At 43.6% G+C, this 17,984-nt stretch overlaps 1 protein-coding gene across 2 annotated transcripts in view; it reads left to right on the forward strand.

Moving 5' to 3' along the window:
- COG3 (component of oligomeric golgi complex 3) overlaps positions 1-17,984 on the forward strand; it is a 70,203-nt gene that overhangs the window by 34,831 nt on the left and 17,388 nt on the right. The window contains exons 14-17 of one of the 2 annotated variants that reach the window (XM_062194162.1): positions 2,776-2,881; positions 8,300-8,430; positions 13,684-13,773; positions 16,963-17,083. In XM_062194162.1, the coding sequence (XP_062050146.1) occupies positions 2,776-2,881; positions 8,300-8,430; positions 13,684-13,773; positions 16,963-17,083 (448 nt within the window). The remainder of the gene's footprint in view (positions 1-2,775; positions 2,882-8,299; positions 8,431-13,683; positions 13,774-16,962; positions 17,084-17,984) is intronic. The other variant, XM_062194163.1, reaches the window with a different exon arrangement.

Here is a 17,984-nt window from a genome sequence, read left to right on the forward strand (position 1 = left end):
TCTAGTCTGAATCAGTAATTATGTTGGGGTAGCAAAATGTTGATTTTTGCATCTGCCATTTCTTCAATCTTCATTTGTTGACTCTGTGATATAAAGAATTGATTTCTCTTTCTCCCTCCCTCCTTTTCTTCACTCCACTCCTGCCATGTAGCATTGTAGTTTTTTTTCAAGTTAACATGTTATGATTTATTATAATCATTATTATTTTTGATGTTCATAATTGTCCCAAATTTGGCCAGTGGTGGTCCCTTAGGCTGGCTGTATTGTTCTTTTTGTTGTTGTAGTCTTTGAGTACTGCTTTGTGTTTTTTAAACAGCTTTATTGAGATATAGTTTACATATCATATAGTTCACTCATTTCAGGTTTTAATTCATGGGTTTTTAATTTAGTCACAGTCATACATACAATGGTCACTACCAACAATTTTAGAATGGAAGAAAAAACTATCACCCTTCTACTCTAGCCTTGGGTAAACCCTAATCTGCTTTTGTCTCAGATTTTCTGTGCTGGACATTTCATATGAATGGAATCATAGATAATGAGGCCTTTGTGACTGGCCTCTTTGATTTAGGATCATGTTTGCAAGGTTTATCCATGTTGTAGCATGTATTCGAACTTCATTCCTTTTTATGATTGGATAACGTTCATTGTATGGATATATCACGTTTTGTTTTTCCATTCTTCCATTAATGGACATTTCAGTTGCTTCCACTTTTTGGCTCTTGCAAATATTGCTGCTGTAAGCATTTGTAGATATTTTTGTAGATATTTATTTTCATTTCTTTATGTATATAATATACTTAAAGGTAGAATTGCTGGGTCATATGGTAATTTTATGTTAATTGTTTGAGGACTGTTTTCATTACTAGTTTAGTGGTTAGCATGTAGTATATATTGGGTGAAATTCTTTAGTTAAGGAACAATGGTTAAATAGTTGCAGTTCTTAAGTTAATTTTAAAACAGCTTACTGTATCTGTTCTCACATAAAGGAAAAGCCTATTTGTATTGTTCAGTTACTTAAACAAAAGCATTTGTGATGTTCAGAGTATATCCAATCTTAAAAAAAATTATGTATTTATTTGAAAGGCAGAGAGAGAGACAGACAGACATAAACATAGGCATCTTGCAGCTGCTGGTTCACTGCCCAGGTGGCCACAAAGCTGGCACTGGCCAGGCTGAAGCCAGGAGATGGGAACTCAGTCTGCTCTTCCCTGTGGCTGGCCGAGACCCGACCACTTGAGTCATCACCTGCTGCCTCCCAGAGCACACGTTAGCAGGAATCTGGAGTTGGGGTGGGAACTGGGACTCAGATCCAAGTGCTCTGATATGGGATGCAGGCATTCCAAGTGGCAGGTAACCACTATACCAAACACCCAGAATTTATCAAATCTTAAACCTGAACATGTTGTTTCTAAACTTTTTAAGTTGGAGACTCTGCTTCATGGGTGGGCATTTGGAATAGCAGTTAAGATGTCACTTGGAATACCTACATGTTGGAATACATGGCTTCAAATCCTAGCTCTGTGTCTGCTTCTGAATCCAGCTTCCTGCTAATATGCAACCTGGGAGGTGGCAGGTGGTGGCTCAAGTACTTGGGTCTCTGCTACCCACATGGGAAACCCAAATTGGCTTCTGAGCTCCTGGCTTCTGGTCATGCTTGTTGTAAGCATTTGAGGAGTGAAGTGGGGGGTGAACTATCTCTGTCTGTCTCTTTTTCTGTCTCTCTACCTCTTTCAAATGATAAAATAAATTTAAAAAAAATTCAAGAGTGATAGAATAAATTTTTTTTTTTTTTTTTTTTGACAGGCAGAGTGGACAGTGAGAGAGAGACAGAGAGAAAGGTCTTCCTTTTGCCGTTGGTTCACCCTCCAATGGCCGCCACGGCCGGTGCGCTGCGGCCGGCGCATCACGCTGATCCAAAGCCAGGAGCCAGGTGCTTCTCCTGGTCTCCCATGGGGTGCAGGGCCCAAGCACTTGGGCCATCCTCCACTGCACTCCCTGGCCACAGCAGAGAGCTGGCCTGGAAGAGGGGCAACCGGGACAGGATCGGTGCCCCGACCGGGACTAGAACCCGGTGTGCCGGCGCCGCAAGGCGGAGGATTAGCCTAGTGAGCCGCGGCGCCGGCCGATAGAATAAATTTTAAAAAAATTAAAAATATGCTTTCTTTTATTTTTAAAGTTTTATTTATTTGAAAGAGTAACACAGAAAGAGAAGGAGAGGCAAAGAGAGAGAGAGAGAGAGAGAGGTCTTCCATCTGCTGGTTCACTCCCCAGTTGACCACAATGGCTGGAGCTGCACCAGCCTGAAGTCAGGAGCCAGGAGCTTCTTCCAGGTCTTCCACTTGGGTGCAGGGACCCAAGGACTTGGGTCATCTTCTACTGCTTTCCCAAGCCATAGCAGAGAGCTGGATCAGAAGTGGAGCTGCCAGGACTTGAACCAGCGCCCATATAGAATGCCGGCACTGAGGGCAGTGGCTTTACCTGCTACGCTACAGTGCCAGTCCCAAGAATATGCATTTTATATGAACTTTGTGTACTTGACCTTTCACCAGATACCTTGTATTGCTTCTAAAGTGAGGTTTATGGATATGTTGAGACTAGAGAGACCCTTTACTAATGTCCTCTTTTCATTTCCGTATTGTTTTTGGCATAGTTCTCTTCATCTGTTTAATTTACTAATTAATAAATTAAGTAATGTTTCTACTTTGTACAAAGAAAGTATTCATACTGCCACACTGCTAAAATTATTCTTTAATTTGCCTTTTTTTAATACAGCAAATTGCACAAAGTTTAAAAGATGAACAGAAGAAAGTACCCTCTGAAGCTTCATTTTCAGATGTTCAGCTAGAAGAAGCAGAAGCTAACAGTCTCACAAAATCTGGTATGTTGTGAGGTCTCAACTCTCACTATTTATTCATCTAGTTAAAAAACCCTTATTGAAGACTTCTCATTCCCCAGGCATGAAAAACAGCTTGTGCCTTTGCTGAGTTCACACTGTGTGGGAGAGATTGACAGGCCACAGATGTAATCCAGTGGTGAATAAGATGCTGGCATAAGATGCATAGGCTGCTGTTTTACCGTGGAAGCAGGACATGGAAATTCTCCATGGAGTGAGCTTTGAGTGCAGGAAGCTGGAGTCAGAGTGAGGCATGGTGTCTGAAAGCTGGTGTGTGTGTTTATAACGAGTGTGAGAGAGCCAGGTGAAGTTGTGTAAGATCAAATAGTGTGTTAGAAGGCATGCAGGAATGGAAGACCAGGACTGCTTGGGAAGGCCAAGTGGTTTGTTGAGTTTGGGCACAGGTTGTATGTAGGGAAGGAGCTGGTAACACAAAACCAGCTTAGGAAAGGTGTGGTGAGGTAGTTTCATGGCCTTTGAACTTCTAGAGAGTAGTAGAGTACAATCAGGGTGATTGCACCATCAGGTTTGCTTTTTGTAAACTTATCGAGTGACTAGGGCTATGATGTATATTATGAGAGGAGCAGAGTTGTCCAATAGATCATTCACGAGGGCCCTAGACAATAATCTAGACGGGAAGTGAGATCTCCTCTCTCCCAGGGAGTTGGGGCACCGTAACCACATGGACTTTAAAGAACCCAGTTGTCCTGGTATCATCAGGCATTCTGAGTCACCTTTATATATAGTTGGTGCCCTAAATCAGACTGCTGAGCAGCCTGGGTATACCCCATCTGACAAAGCTGTTCTGCTTGTGCCACAGGAGGTGAGACACCTGTCTCTGCAGTAGAACCCATGCCCTATTGTAGTGCGGTTTTAGGTCCTAGTGTAGCTTGTTCTATTAAACCTTTCAGTAGTCCCTGGAGAGACCACTGAATGTCTCTGTCTTGCTGGCCTTTTCCCCAGTGAAGCCTACAGTCTAAGTCATACCTAGATTGTAGTGAGTTGGCAGAACTGAAAAGACTAGGTAGGAGATTGTTGTATTTTTTCTATCTGAAAGATACAGGGAGTTTGAACTAGAGCATTGATTGTGATGAGAGACAGAGCTGAGGAATATGGGTAAAAGTTTGAATCAGTACAGTCTGCCAGGTCAGAGCAGGCAGGGTGTGATTGAAGCCAGAGGAAGAGGAGTGGTGGTGTTGCTTAACTAAACAGGTGAGAAAGAAGTCACAAGGACATTGAGGTAAGAGAATGCATTACTAAATTTTAATACTTAAGAGGTGGAATGGTTTGGAATAAGAAACACCTATAGAAAATAAAAAGAATGTAGTCTGAAAACAACAATAGACAATCTTTCTTTCTTTCTTTTTTTTTTTTTTTTTTTTTTGGACAGGCAAAGTGGATAGTGAGAGAGAGAGAGAGAAAGGTCTTCCTTTTTGCCGTTGGTTCACCCTCCAATGGCCGCTGCGGCCGGCACATTGTGCTGATCCGAAGCCAGGAGCCAGATGCTTCTCCTGGTCTCCCATGTGGGTGCAGGGCCCAAGGACTTGGGCCATCCTCCACTGCCTTCCCGGGCCATAGCAGAGAGCTGGCCTGGAAGAGGGGCAACCGGGATAGAATCCGGTGCCCTGACCGGGACTAGAACCTAGTGTGCTGGCGCCGCAAGGCGGAGGATTAGCCTGTTAAGCCACGGCACCGACAATAGACAATCTTTCTAGAGGTCAGGGGTGTGAGGATGCAAGTGAAAGTCTTTGGAGTTGAGATGGTCAAGTCTTTGGAGGTGAGGTCATCCATGCAGTGATTGGTGTTAACAACACGGGAATTTCAGCTGGAAAGATTCTGAATCAGATAGCAAGGGTAGTAACAACCGCAATAAAGGTATCACTCTCCCTGGTTCCTAGAGATGTTGAAAATGAGAGAATGAGAGGCCCCAGAAGGAGGGCTTCACATGACATGATGGTCACAGTGGGCAGAATGCCATGTCAGGGCACGGTTTCGGAGGGGAACCCTTCTGTGAAGAGGCCGATTATCAGCACCTTCACACAGCACAGGTTTTACTTGCTATACAGAGCAAGAGAGTAGGGGTGGGTGAGGCTGGAAGATGGTGGTGAAGGAATATGTGCAGGTGGGAGAAGCTCTCCAAAGAGACCACCAGGAGATGTGTGCCTTTTGATGCCTCACTGGGGAGGGACACTTCTCCTGGTCAACTGTTGGTTAAATAGGAACGCGAAAAACGGACAAGCTGATTTCTGGGGTAAACACATTGTTACCAAACTTTGATCGTGGAGGAAGGGGTGCTTTTTTGTTCTTTATTTTAAAGGAGGGATCCCACAGATGCCATAGTCCTTAGCAGAACTATATATCGTTAATCTCCTAAATAGGCTTTGATAGAATTTGTTTAGTATATTCTTTTTCTTTAAGAAACTTTATGAAAGCAGATCTTAGTTTATGCTGAGGCTTTATGGAAGAGATTTTAAAATTACACTGCAAGTGTTATTTGCTTTTGGAAAAAAGCTTACAAAACTATAAAGTGAAAGCACTAACTCTCAACATTTCCCTTGTTTGTTCCTTGCACTCTGTGCCACACAGCCACCATGCCTTGTACATATCTAGCTCTTTAAAACAAAAAAAGAATTATGGTTGTTCTGTAGCTTACTACTAGTGTATTACGGATATACTCTTTATTTTTTATTGTTGAAAAAATTTCAAATATGTAGAAAAGTAGAGACATGAACAATGGACATTTATGCGCACCACTTGTGTTCAAGACTCAGGGTTTTATTACACTTGTGTGTATGTATACATGTATATGTATGTTTTAACAGTCATTTTAAGTACATTATTCACATCATTGACACTTTGCTGTTGTTTAAGGCCTTAGTTTAAACAAAGATCTAGTTTTATAAAGTTTAATAGAGGAAAAGAATACACTAAACAAATTCTATAAAAGAATTTTTAGGAGATTAAGTATTTAAAATTTTGGTAATTATTATTGCAACATCTTTTCCATAGCCACAAACCATTATCACACTGTAATTTTTTATCAAGTTTTCTAATGTCCTCTAATATGCAGTTCATGCTCAGTGTGACCTCTTGTCTGAAGTATTAGCCCAGTTGTACTCTCATGGCTTATTTGAAATCAGCCCCTTGACCCTGACTGTGCTTCCTTCACAAATGCCCCTCTCTGCTGAGTGATGCTCCCTAACACTCCTTTCTCTTTTTTTTCCCCCCAAAGAAATCTTTTATTTAAGGAATACAAACTTCATGCATTTCATAAGTACAGCTTTAAGAATATAGTGATTCTTCCTACCATATCCACCCTACTGTGCATACTCCCACCCCTCTCTTCTCTCTCCCACTCCCAGTCCCATTCTCCACTAAGATCCATTTTCAATTAACTTTATACACAAAAGACCAACTCTGTACTAAGAGTTCAACAATTTGCATGAAAAAAAAAAAAACAAAAACTGTTACTCAACAGTTGAGACAAGGGTTGTTCAAAGTTATTGCACCTTGAATTTAATTTCACTTCTTTTTGTTTGTTTGTTTTTAGAAACTTAATTAACTTTAAAGCAGCACCCAAGAACGATACATTTTTTGCAAGCACTTAGACATAATTGTAATGCAGCTCTTTGAGGACAGAGGTCCTACATGGGAAGTTAGTGCACAGTGACTCCTGTTGTAAATTTAACAATTAGCACTCTTATGTATGACATCAGTGATCACCTGAGGCTCTTGATATGTGCTGCCTATGCTATGGAAGCCTTTTGAATCCACAAACTCCATCAGTATTTAGACAAGACCATAAGCAAAATAGAAGTTCTCACCTCCCTTTAGAGAAAAGTACCTCCTTCTTTGATGACCACTTCTTTCCACTGGAGTCTCACCCACTGAGGTCTTTCATGTTGGACATTTTTTCTCACAGTGTCTTGGCTTTCCATACCTGAAATGCTTTCATGAGCTTTTCAGCCAGACCAGCATGCCTTAAGGGCTGATTCTGAGATCAGAGTGCTACTTAAAGCAATTGTCATTTTGTGAGTCTTGCTGTGTGGACTGCTTCCCATGTTGGAGCAGTCACTCCTTTTAAGTCCTTGAGAATGAGTTTTATCATTAATTAAGGAAGAACCTAAGAAAACAAGCAGTGGAGTTGGATATTTCCTCAACAGTCAAGACAAGGACTGTTCAGTTGCTTCTCAAAGGGTCAGTTTCATTTCTAGGTGCTCTGTTAGTTATCACAGATCAGGGAGAATATTTGGTATTTTTCCCTTTGGGACTGGCTTATTTCACTAAGTATGATGTTTTTTAGATTCACCCATTTTGTTGCAAATGACCAGATATCAATTTTTTTTTCTGCTGTATATAGTATTCCATGGTGTACATATCCCATAATGACGGACATTTGGGTTGATTCCATGTCTTAGCTATTGTGAACTGAGCTGCAATAAGCATGGGGGTGCAGATACCTCTTTCAGATGCTGATTTCATTTCCCTAGCCACCACTCCTTTCATCTCTCCAGATGCTCCCTTTCCTGACCAGCTCTTGTCACCTGGAAACAGGGACTATTACCTAGCTCTGTAAATGATCAATAAGAGCTCCGACAGCAGGCTTTTGGGCAAGCCAGGTGTGATTAGTCTTTTTTTTAAATTTTTTAAAATTTTTTTTATTTTTGACAGGCAGAGTGGACAGAGAGAGAGAGAGAGAGAGAGGCAGAGAGAAAGGTCTTCCTTTGCTGTTGGTTCACCCTCCAATGGCCGCCACAGTGGGCGCACTGCGGCCAGCACACCGTGCTGATCCCAAGGCAGGAGCCAGACGCTTCTCCTGGTCTCCCATGGGGTGCAGGGCCCAAGGACTTGGGCCATCCTCCACTGCATTCCCAGGCCATAGCAGAGAGCTGGCCTGGAAGAGGGGCAACCGGGACAGAATCCGGTGCCCCAACCGGGACTAGAACCCGGTGTGCCGGCGCTGCTAGGCAGAGGATTAGCCTATTGAGCCACGGCGCCGGCCTGTGATTAGTCTTTTTATTTAAAAAATTATCTTGTTTTCTTGTCACTTCCCTACCTCCATTGGTTCCCACGTGACTATAGATTACAGATCCACTTCCTTTTACGTGGCTGCTTTCTATAATATAAGTAGGCAGTTCATTATCCCATAGTTAATGTTGGTTACAGATTGGGAGAAGCAATTTGGCTTGAACATACATATGAGGCTGGAATGTATGCATTGTATACTCAACGTGTGTTCTCATTGTATTAGGCTTTGTCTGTCACTATTTTAAATTCCTAATGGAATTCTTGATTAAAGGTGAGGCTGGAAAAAATGATGCCTTTAGTTATTTATAGTTACTGCATAAATGGTTGTAAGACAAACATCCATGTGTGTAAAATTTGTCTTCTTTTCCATTTGAGTTTCAGGTTCAACAGAATCCCTCAATCCTAGACCACAAACCACAATTTCTCCAGCAGATCTTCATGGAATGTGGTATCCTACAGTTCGAAGAACTCTTGTCTGTCTCTCCAAGTTGTACAGATGCATAGATGTATGTGTGCAAATTCCTGCTTGTTGTTCTATTTTGAAGTTTTTTTACTTTTTTATTTTCAGATTTTTAAAAAAGATTAGTTATTTGAAAGGCAGTTCCTGAGAAAGAGAGAGATTTTCCATCCTCTTTGTTTACTCCCCAAATGGCTACAACAACTGGGACTAGGCCAGGTCTCCCACGTTGGTGGCAGGGGTCCAAGTGCTTGGACCGTCTTCTGTTGCTCTCCCTGGAGCATTAGCATGGAGCTGGATCAGAAGCAGAGCTGTCAGGGCAGGCTCCGATATGGAATGTTGGCCTTTCAGGTGGTGGTCTAACCAGCTGCACCACAGCGCCGGCCACTACTTGTAGACCTTGGTGTGGTGTTTTATTTAATATTCTTAGATTCAGGATTTTTGAATTAGAAGGTGACTTGAGGGAAAGTTATTCAGGGATTCCTGATCCAAGCATTCTGTAGACCTAACAGTCCGCTGCTTGTCTTTGGTGACTTCAAGAACAGCTTGAGATCTTTTGAGTACATTTTGTGTGTTCATGTTTGTGCCTTTCTGAGGATAAGGGCTTTAATTTTCATCATTGCTCAAAAGAGTCCATGATTAAAATAAAAACAGCTGATTAGTTTGCCTGCCTCAGTTCATGGATGAAGAAAAAGAGATGCAGAAAGGTTAAGTGATAATCCAGTGTCACAAAGGTATAATAGACATATAATCCTTTTTTAAAGATTTTATTTATTTGAAAGGCAGAAATACAAACACACACACACAAATACACACACATATCTTCCCTCTGTTGGTTCACTTCCTAAATGCCCACAGCTGGGTCTGGGTCACACTGAAACCAGGAGCCTAGAACTCCATTTGAGTTTCCCATATGAGAGGTGGGGGCCCAAGCATTTGATCTGTCACCTGATGCTTCCCAGGGTGTTTTAGCAGGAAGCTGGATTGGAAACAGAGTAGCTGGGACTTGAATAGGAACTCTGATATGGAATGTGGGTGTTACAAGTGGCGCTGTAATACCTGCCCTGCGAACTTCCCCTCTCTCTCCCTTTTAGCACCAGCTTAGACTGCATTGATTTCAGGGACAGAGTTATTTTCTGGTTTAATGGTGAAATTGCCATTTCCTGTTACATCAGATTTGTTTGTACTTACTTGCTTTCAATGGTTTGTTGCTGAACCAAAATGCTTATAAAATTCAGTGGTTTAAATTCACTTCTTATTAATTTGACTACTGCAATCTTGACTGCATATAAAGAGAAATTATTAACTAAATTACTTATTTATTTGAAAGAGTTACACAGAGAGAAACTGATCTTCCATCTGCTAGTTCACTTCCCAGTTGGCAACAATGGTCAGAGATGGGCCAGACCAAAGCCAAGAGCCAGGAGGTTCCTCCAGGTCTCTCACCTGGGTGGCAGGGGCCCAAGTACTTGGGCCATCTGCTGCTGCTTTTCCCAGACCATTAGCAGGGAGCTGGATGGGAAGTGTAACAGCCGGCACTTGAACCGATGACCATATGGAATGCCAGTATTGCATTCAGTAACTTTACCTGCCCAAGTGCTTGGTCCATCTTCCCCTGCTTTCCCAGGTACATTAGCAGGGAGCTGGATTGCAAGTGGAGTAGCCAGGACCCGAACCAGCACCCATATGAGATGGCAGTACTGTGGGTAGAGGCTTAGCCTACTATGCCACAGCACTGGCCTGCTACCATTTCTTAATATGATTCAAAAGGGGTGTGCATATATCCTCACACTGCAGATACTCCATGTGGCAGAGCCCAAGGACAAGACAAAGTTACACAGTTGTTTCATGGGGTCATATGATTCCATAATATTCTACAATTTATTTTTATTAATTTGAAAGATGGAGTGACACATTTTCTACCCACTGATCCACTCCCCAAATGCCTGTAACAGTCAGGGCTGGCCCAGGCCAAAGCCAGGATCTTGGAACTCAGTCCAGGTCTCCCATGTGGGTGGTCGGGACCCAAGTGTTTGAGCCTCACCTGCTGCCTCCCAGGCTGCACGTTAGCAGGAAGCTGTATTGGAAGTAGAGTGGAGACTTGAACCCAGGCACTGGGATGCAGACATCCTAGCTGCTGTGCCAAACCCCCACTGCTCTATAATTTAAGCTGCATCGTTGCTGGGACTTGTGCCTGGAGGTTTTGAAATGTAATCAGCATACTTTTTCTCAAGTCTGAGCCTTTTCAGGGTGAGATCAGATCACTTGTTCATAGGCAGATGTTTCAGGTTTTTGCCTAGCTAGTGAGAACTCTTCCAGCGAGGTTTGGACATTTGGTGTCTCCTGTCCCCCAAGTTCCCTGTTAAGTGTTTGGAATGAAGTATCGGGTTGGGATTCAGAAACTTCCTACAGTGGAATCAGGAACCCAAGGGAAATATGCAGCAGGCGTATTCCACACAGAACCCACTGTCTTGGTTGACTCTCCTGAGCAAAGCCTCTTAGGGTACTGCACAGGGATTTTAGCCAAACTGTAGGTAGGCCGAGGGAGGACACCTTCCATGTTCCGTGTTATGCCTTAGACTTACCTTTTCTTCTTTCATGTAACTCACATAGAAATCTTTTTTTTTTTTTTTTTTTTGACAGGCAGAGTTAGACAGTGAGAGAGAGAGACAGAGAGAAAGGTCTTCCTTCCATTGGTTCACCCTCCAAATGGCTGCTATGGCCGGCGCGCTGTGCCGATCCAGAGCCAGGTGCTTCCTCCTGGTCTCCCATGCGGGTGCAGGGCCCAAGTACTTGGGCCATCCTCCACTGCCTTCCCGGGCCACAGCAGAGAGCTGGACTGGAAGAGGAGCAACCAGGACAAAATCCCGTGCCCCGACTGGGACTAGAACCTGGGGTGCCGGTGCCGCAGGCGGAGGATTAGCCTAGTGAGCCGCGGCAGCAGCCTCACATCCAAATCTTAACCCTTTTAATCTTAGGGATCGTAGGCAAGGAAAGATGAAGCCAGTGAAAACACAGGAAGACCGAGGTGGGGAAGGGGAAGATCTTGGGGAAAGCCGCCTGTCTAGCCTTCCTGTGCTGGGCCAGCCACCCAGCAGAAGGCAGCCCTAGTCGCCCCTTCCGTCAGAGGGCTCACAGGAAACGACAGGGAGAGGCAATGCAAAGAGAATAATGGTAAAGTAGGAGACGAGGGCCCAGGACTGGCTCAATAATAACCCCTCGCTCCTGTCCATCCCCATCAGTTCTGTCTCAGGTGGAGTGGGGGCAGGGAGGGAAGGGGATGGAGAGACGTCTCCAGCTGATCAATGCGCCACACCTGCAGGAGGATAAAGGAATGGCAGAATTAAGGTTCAGGGGCAGGCGTTGTGGCACGGTGAGGTAAGCGGCCACTTGGGACACTCACCTTTAATATCAGAGTGCCTAGTCCAGGTCCCAGCTACTCTGTACTTCTGATCCAGCTCCCCACTAATGTGCCTAGGAGGCAATAATGATGGCCCGAGTTCTTGGGTTTCTGCCACCTATGTGGGAGACCCAGATGTCATTCCTGGCTGGACAGCCTTGGCTTTTGTGGGCCTTTGGGAAGTGAACTAGTACATAGAAGATGCCTTTCTCTGTCTCACCCTCTGTGTTCCTGTGCCTTTCAAATAAATAAATAAATCTTTAAAACAAAAGAAAAATCCCAGTTAGTAATGCCCATTGGGATTCCCATTAAAAAAGAAAAAGTTGGCCGGTGCCGTGGCTTACTTGGCTAATCCTCCACCTGCGGCGCTGCACCCCAGGTTCTAGTCCTGGTTGGGGTGCCGGATTCTGTCCTGGTTGCTCCTCTTCCAGTCCAGCTCTCTGCTGTGGCCCAGGAGGGCAGTGGAGGATGGCCAAAGTGCTTGGGCCCTGTACCCACATGGGAGACCAGGAGGAAGCACCTGGCTCCTGGCTTCGGATTGGCGCAGTGGCCATTTGGAGGGTAACCATCGGAAAGGAAGACCTTTCTCTCTCTCTCTCTCTCTCTCTCTCTCTCATTGTGTAAATCTGCCTGTCAAAAAAAAAGAGAAAGTTAAGATTCATCCTTCACATAACCATTTTGTCACTTTTTAAACTTAATTCTATTTTTATGAGAATTTCACCATCTCCTTCAGTATTGTTTGATTTTATACATGATATTCTATAATTTAGATTTAATGCTGAATATTTGCATTTTTAGTTTTTGCTATTTAAGATAATATTGTAATGAAGAGTCATGTGCCTGAATCTTAAAAATACAATGCTGGTTAGTTACTTGGGATAAAATTTTAGAAGTAGATTTACTGCTGTTGTTTTATTTGAAAGAAAGACAGGGGCCGGTGCTGTAAAGCCCCCGCCTGCAGCGCCGGCATACCATATGGGTGCTGGTTCCCATCCCTGCTGCTTCTCATCTGACCCAGCTCTCTGTTATGGCCTGGGAAAGCAGTAGAAGATGGCCCAAAGCCTTGGGCCCCTGTACCCACATGGGAGACCTGGAAGAAGCTCCTGGCTCCTGGCTTTGGATGGGCGCAGCCCTGGCCATTGCAGTCATTTGGGGAGTGAACCAGCGGAATGGAAGACGTCTCTCTGGCTCTACCTCTCTCTGTAACTCTTTCAAAGAAATAAGATAATTATTTTTTTAAAAAAAGAGACAGGGATCTTCCATTCATTTGTTCACTCCGTAAATGTCTGCAATAGCCAGGGCTAGGTCAAGCCAAAGCCAGGAGCCTGGAATTAAGTCTGTCACATGGCTGGCAGGGACCCAAGTACTTGAGCCACCACCTGCTGCCTCCTTGGTTGCACGTTAACAGGAAGGTGGTCCGGAAGCACAGAGAAATTGGGGTTCAAACCAGGTACTTCACTGTGGGACTTGGGCATCCTAAGTAGCCTCTTAACCACTTGCCAAGTGCCTGCCCTGGAGCTTCTGGTTTTTTTTTTTTTTTTTTTTTGTAGTTTGTTTTAGATATTTTAAAAAATGGCAACATGACATGAGAGCATGTTGGAGTTAGGGTTCCATGAGGATCAGTCCACGCTGCCTGTTTACCACTGTTCTTCCTGGCAGAGGGCACAGTACTTGCATGCTACGTGGTATATTTATTGAAGAGTTTCATGTATGTTTCCAGATTATCAAAGCTACATGTTGATCTGGAAAGATTCCATGTGAATAGAAAACTCCAGGAAGAATAGTACTGATAAATTAATCCAGTGATGAGGGCAAGCAAGCTTTGATTTGCCACACTCAACGTAGGATTTTACTTTGTTCTCTGAAGTGCCACAGACTGATGTTTCTCTCTTATTCCACCAGAGGGCAGTGTTCCAAGGATTATCACAGGAAGCGTTGTCTGCCTGCATTCAGTCTTTACTTGGAGCATCAGAGTCCATCAGCAAAAACAAGGTTTGATGAAGTGTTAGGTGAAATTTTATTACTTATAATAACATTATGGAATATAGCATTTGTTTCTGGGCTCACAAATTTGCAGCCATTTTGGCAATAGGACTTAGTATGATTGAATTTTGAGGCCTTTTGAGAGAAGCAAGTATTTCATTGTAGCACTATATAAGGGAGTCTAACTTTGCTAAAGTACTGGAAATGATACTTAGGTTACCAACTCTAAAGGATACAGGTGTCTCTTTATAGCCTTAGCAGCTGGGGAAATAATACTACCTTTTCCCTGGAATGCCAAGGAAGTGTTTTCAAGGAAAAATACCCATTTGTAATCATAACTTCAGTGATATTTTATATAGTGGAGTGACCTCACTTGGAGTAATTTGCCAGTTTTGAGCAATTGATGTTAAGGCAAACAGAACAAAACAAAGCAAAAATCAAACTGCCCCCTCAGCACCAGTGTACACATCAGATAATACAGCATGATTCTAACTGTGTTGAAAAATGCATTGAGGAAAATGTGTAGCAATGAAAGCTTTTGGGGGATTGTGGATAATTTTTTTTCCCTACTTCATATACATTTACATTTATTTTCCAGATTTTCTATAGTGACCATGTATCTCTTAGATCATTAAGAGGATCATATGCTTCTGTCCTCTTCACCACTGTTCTCACCTTTAAGGGAGAGGTGAAAAGCTTTTTTTTTTTTTTTTTTAAAGATTTTATTTATTTATTTTGACAGAGTTACAGAGGGAGAGACAGAGAGAAAGGTCTTTCATCCTTTGGTTCATTCCCCAGATGGCTACCATGGCTGGAGCTGGGCCAATCCAAAACCAGGAGCTTCTTCCTGGGTCTCTGGCATGGGTGTAGGAGCCCAAGCACATGGGCCATCTACTGCTTTCCCAGGCCATAGCAGAGGACTGGATTGGAAGAGGAGTAGCTGGGACACGAACTGGCACTCATATGGAATGCCAGTGCTGTAGGCGGAGGCTTTACCTGCTACTCCACAGCACCAGCCTTGAAATGCCTTTTGTTGCTGTTGTTGTTTTTTTAAAGATTTGTTTATTTATTTGAAAGATAGAGTTACAGAGAGGCAGAGGCAGAGAGAGAGAGGTCTTCCATCTGCTGGTTCATTCTCCAGATGACCGCAATGGCCAGAGCTGGGCCAATTCCAAGTCAGAAGCCAGAAGCTTCTTCCAGGTCTCCCATATGGGTGCAGGGGCCCTAGGACTTGAGCCATCTTCCACTGCTTTCTCAGGCCATAGCAGAGAGCTGGATCAGAAGTAGAGCAGGCAGGACTTGAACTGGCACCCATATGGGATACTGGCATTGCAGTGGTGGCTTTACCTGCTATGCCACAGTGCTGGCCCCCAGTCTTAGAGTTTTTAAGGCAAGAAATTACTACATATTTAATTTACATAATTACTACATATTTAAGTTGGTTTACTGGTAACTTAGCGTGAAACCATTTGTTGGGTTACAACTGTCTTCATGAAATAAATGGAATCTATATTATACTATTTTTTAAAAAAATATTTATTTGAAAGGCAGAATAACAGAGAGAGAGAGGGAGAGAGGGAGGGAGAGAGAGATTTCCTGTCCATTGGTTCATTCCCCAAATGGCTGCAATGGCTGGGACTGGGCCAGGCTGAATCCAGGAGCCAGGAACTCCATCAGGTCTCCCAATAGGTGGCAGTGGCCCAAGTACTTGGGACATATTTCACTACTTTCCCAAGTATATTAGCAGGGAGCTGGATGGGAAGTGGAGCAGCTGGGACTTGAACCAGCACCCATATGGGATGCCAGCCTTGCAGGTGGTAGCTTAACTTGCCAAGTTGCAATGCTGGCCCTGCATATTATACTTTCCTGGACATCAGAGTCGTTAGTACTTTTAAAAATATTCAAATATTCAAAATTTACAGCATTTCTTACTCAGTACTCTGTGTTGCAGAATGCAAAGTGCATTTCCTTCATAGTCATCTTATTTATACTGATTGTATTTTTTAGAAGGTGGGGGGAGAGACTGGGGAGAAGTCACTTTGGTTAATAGCCCCTTTAAGACTTATCTTGCTTACTGAATTTTTATTGCTTTATCTTTTCCTAATGTAGTGTAAAAATTTTCGTTAGAAAGATTTTCAGCATAAGATACTGCCTTGAGTAGCAGCAAGAGTCTAATAGACTCTTCCTGAAATGAGCTCTGTGATCTCTCGATATTTTGGGATTGAGTTAACGCTTTCAGTTCTGAGGTTGAGTCACAAGGACTCTTGGAAATAGGTTCTGAGAGGGCAAGAGGACACCCAGGACCCTCCGAGTGTCCATGCTAGGGCTCTAGTGGCAGGGTAATCCGTAAAGGGGACTCCAAAGCATTTTACACTTGGAGGCTCCTTCTGTTCCTTTGAATAAATAGGAATAGATCTGATGTTCTGGATATTAAAACCACGTGGACCAAATACTGAAAGCCAGGTTCCCAACAAGCAAGCAGGAGGCTACGAGAGGTCAGAATGTGCTCATCCTTTGAGCTTTTTTTCCATCCTGGCCTGTGCTGCTGTTAAGCCCTTTGCCTCTTTTTTTTTTTTTTTTTGTAACAGGCAGAGTGGACAGTGAGAGAGAGAGAGAGAGAAAGGTCTTCCTTTTTGCCGTTGGTTCACCCTCCAATGGCCGCCACGGCCGGTGCGCTGCGGCCGGCGCACCGCGCTGATCCGATGGCAGGAGCCAGGTGCTTCTCCTGGTCTCCCATGGAGTGCAGGGCCCAAGCACTTGGGCCATCCTCCACTGCACTCCCTGGCCACAGCAGAGAGCTGGCCTGGAAGAGGGGCAACCGGGACAGAATCCGGCGCCCCGACTGGGACTAGAACCTGGTGTGCTGGCGCCGCAAGGCGGAGGATTAGCCTAATTGAGCCGCGGCGTCGGCAGCCCTTTGCCTCTTTTAACTCTGCACCAAGTTAAAGTGGATTTGACTGCTCTTCCTAAATGTGTTGCTTTGCAGACAAAAGACTGACTTGCTTTGTTGGATTTCCAAAGTAGAGCAAGTGACAGTATTAATAAGAGTTTGAGACAAGATTTTTCCACATCATTGTAGAATAGGTCCTATGGGGCGAGTTTATTGCAGTAAATTTAGGTAGAATATTGTCAGTAACAAATGTATTTTCTTTGTGCCTGTTTAATCTGTGATATCAATTTTTCTGTCTCATAATTCAGACTCAGGTTGATGGACAGCTTTTCCTAATTAAGCACCTCTTGATTCTTCGGGAACAGATCGCTCCGTTTCACACTGAATTCACCATTAAGGAAATTTCCCTGGACCTCAAGAGAACTAGAGGTACTTTGCTGCCCGGCTGACACAGTTGGGCATGTTTCATGTGTCCAGATGTGTCAGCTCAGGCTCTAGGTGTACTTTATGTTCATCTGCAATTTTTTTGCATGCTTTGCTTACTAAATATGTTGCTTATTCACACTGAGCTGAGCAGTCAGCTTCCTAATTCTAACTTGCTATCTTTCCTTTGTGAAGGAAACTGTATCTGAGCATTTCCGTTTGTAATATCACCTTTCTTAGACTATGCTGCATGTTATTAGAACCAGCTAAAACATGAAAAATCATGTTTTAGCTACTTACTAGGTAAGTAGTCTTGGCTAATTGAGATGATTTTTAACATGGAATTTATGAACATTCAGGAAGCCAGCTAGGTAAGATGGGAAGGATATTTATCTAAGAACCTGAAAGAGTTGGGTTTTATTCCTGGGCCATGATTTTCTGTTTCTTGTGTTAACTTGGATTTTTTTTTTTAAAGATTATTTATTAGAGAGGCAGAAGCAGAGAGAGAGAAAGAGAGGTCTTCCATTCTTTGGTTCACTGCCCAAATAACCTAAATGGCCGAGTCTGCACCGATCTGAAGCCAGGAGCCAGGAGCTTCTTCTGAGTCTCCCACGCAGGTGCAGGGACCCAGGGACTTGGGCCATCTCCCACCGCTTTCCCAGGCCATAGCAGAGAGCTGGATTGGAAGTGGAGCAGCCAGGTCTCAAACTGGCACCCATATGGGATGCAGTCACTGTAGGCAGTGTCTTTACCCGCTGCACCACAGCACCTGCCCTGAACTTGGATCTCTGATGGGTGTTTCTTGGGAGATGCTTCATCTATCCTAATGGCTCATCTCAGATTAAATTAACAAGATGATTTCTAAGAGATCAAAGTAGTTGCTTTCTAAGATGTTTATCTTAAGCAG

The sequence above is a fragment of the Lepus europaeus genome, chromosome 6, assembly GCF_033115175.1.
Source record: "Lepus europaeus isolate LE1 chromosome 6, mLepTim1.pri, whole genome shotgun sequence".
Taxonomy (NCBI): Eukaryota; Metazoa; Chordata; class Mammalia; order Lagomorpha; family Leporidae; genus Lepus; species Lepus europaeus.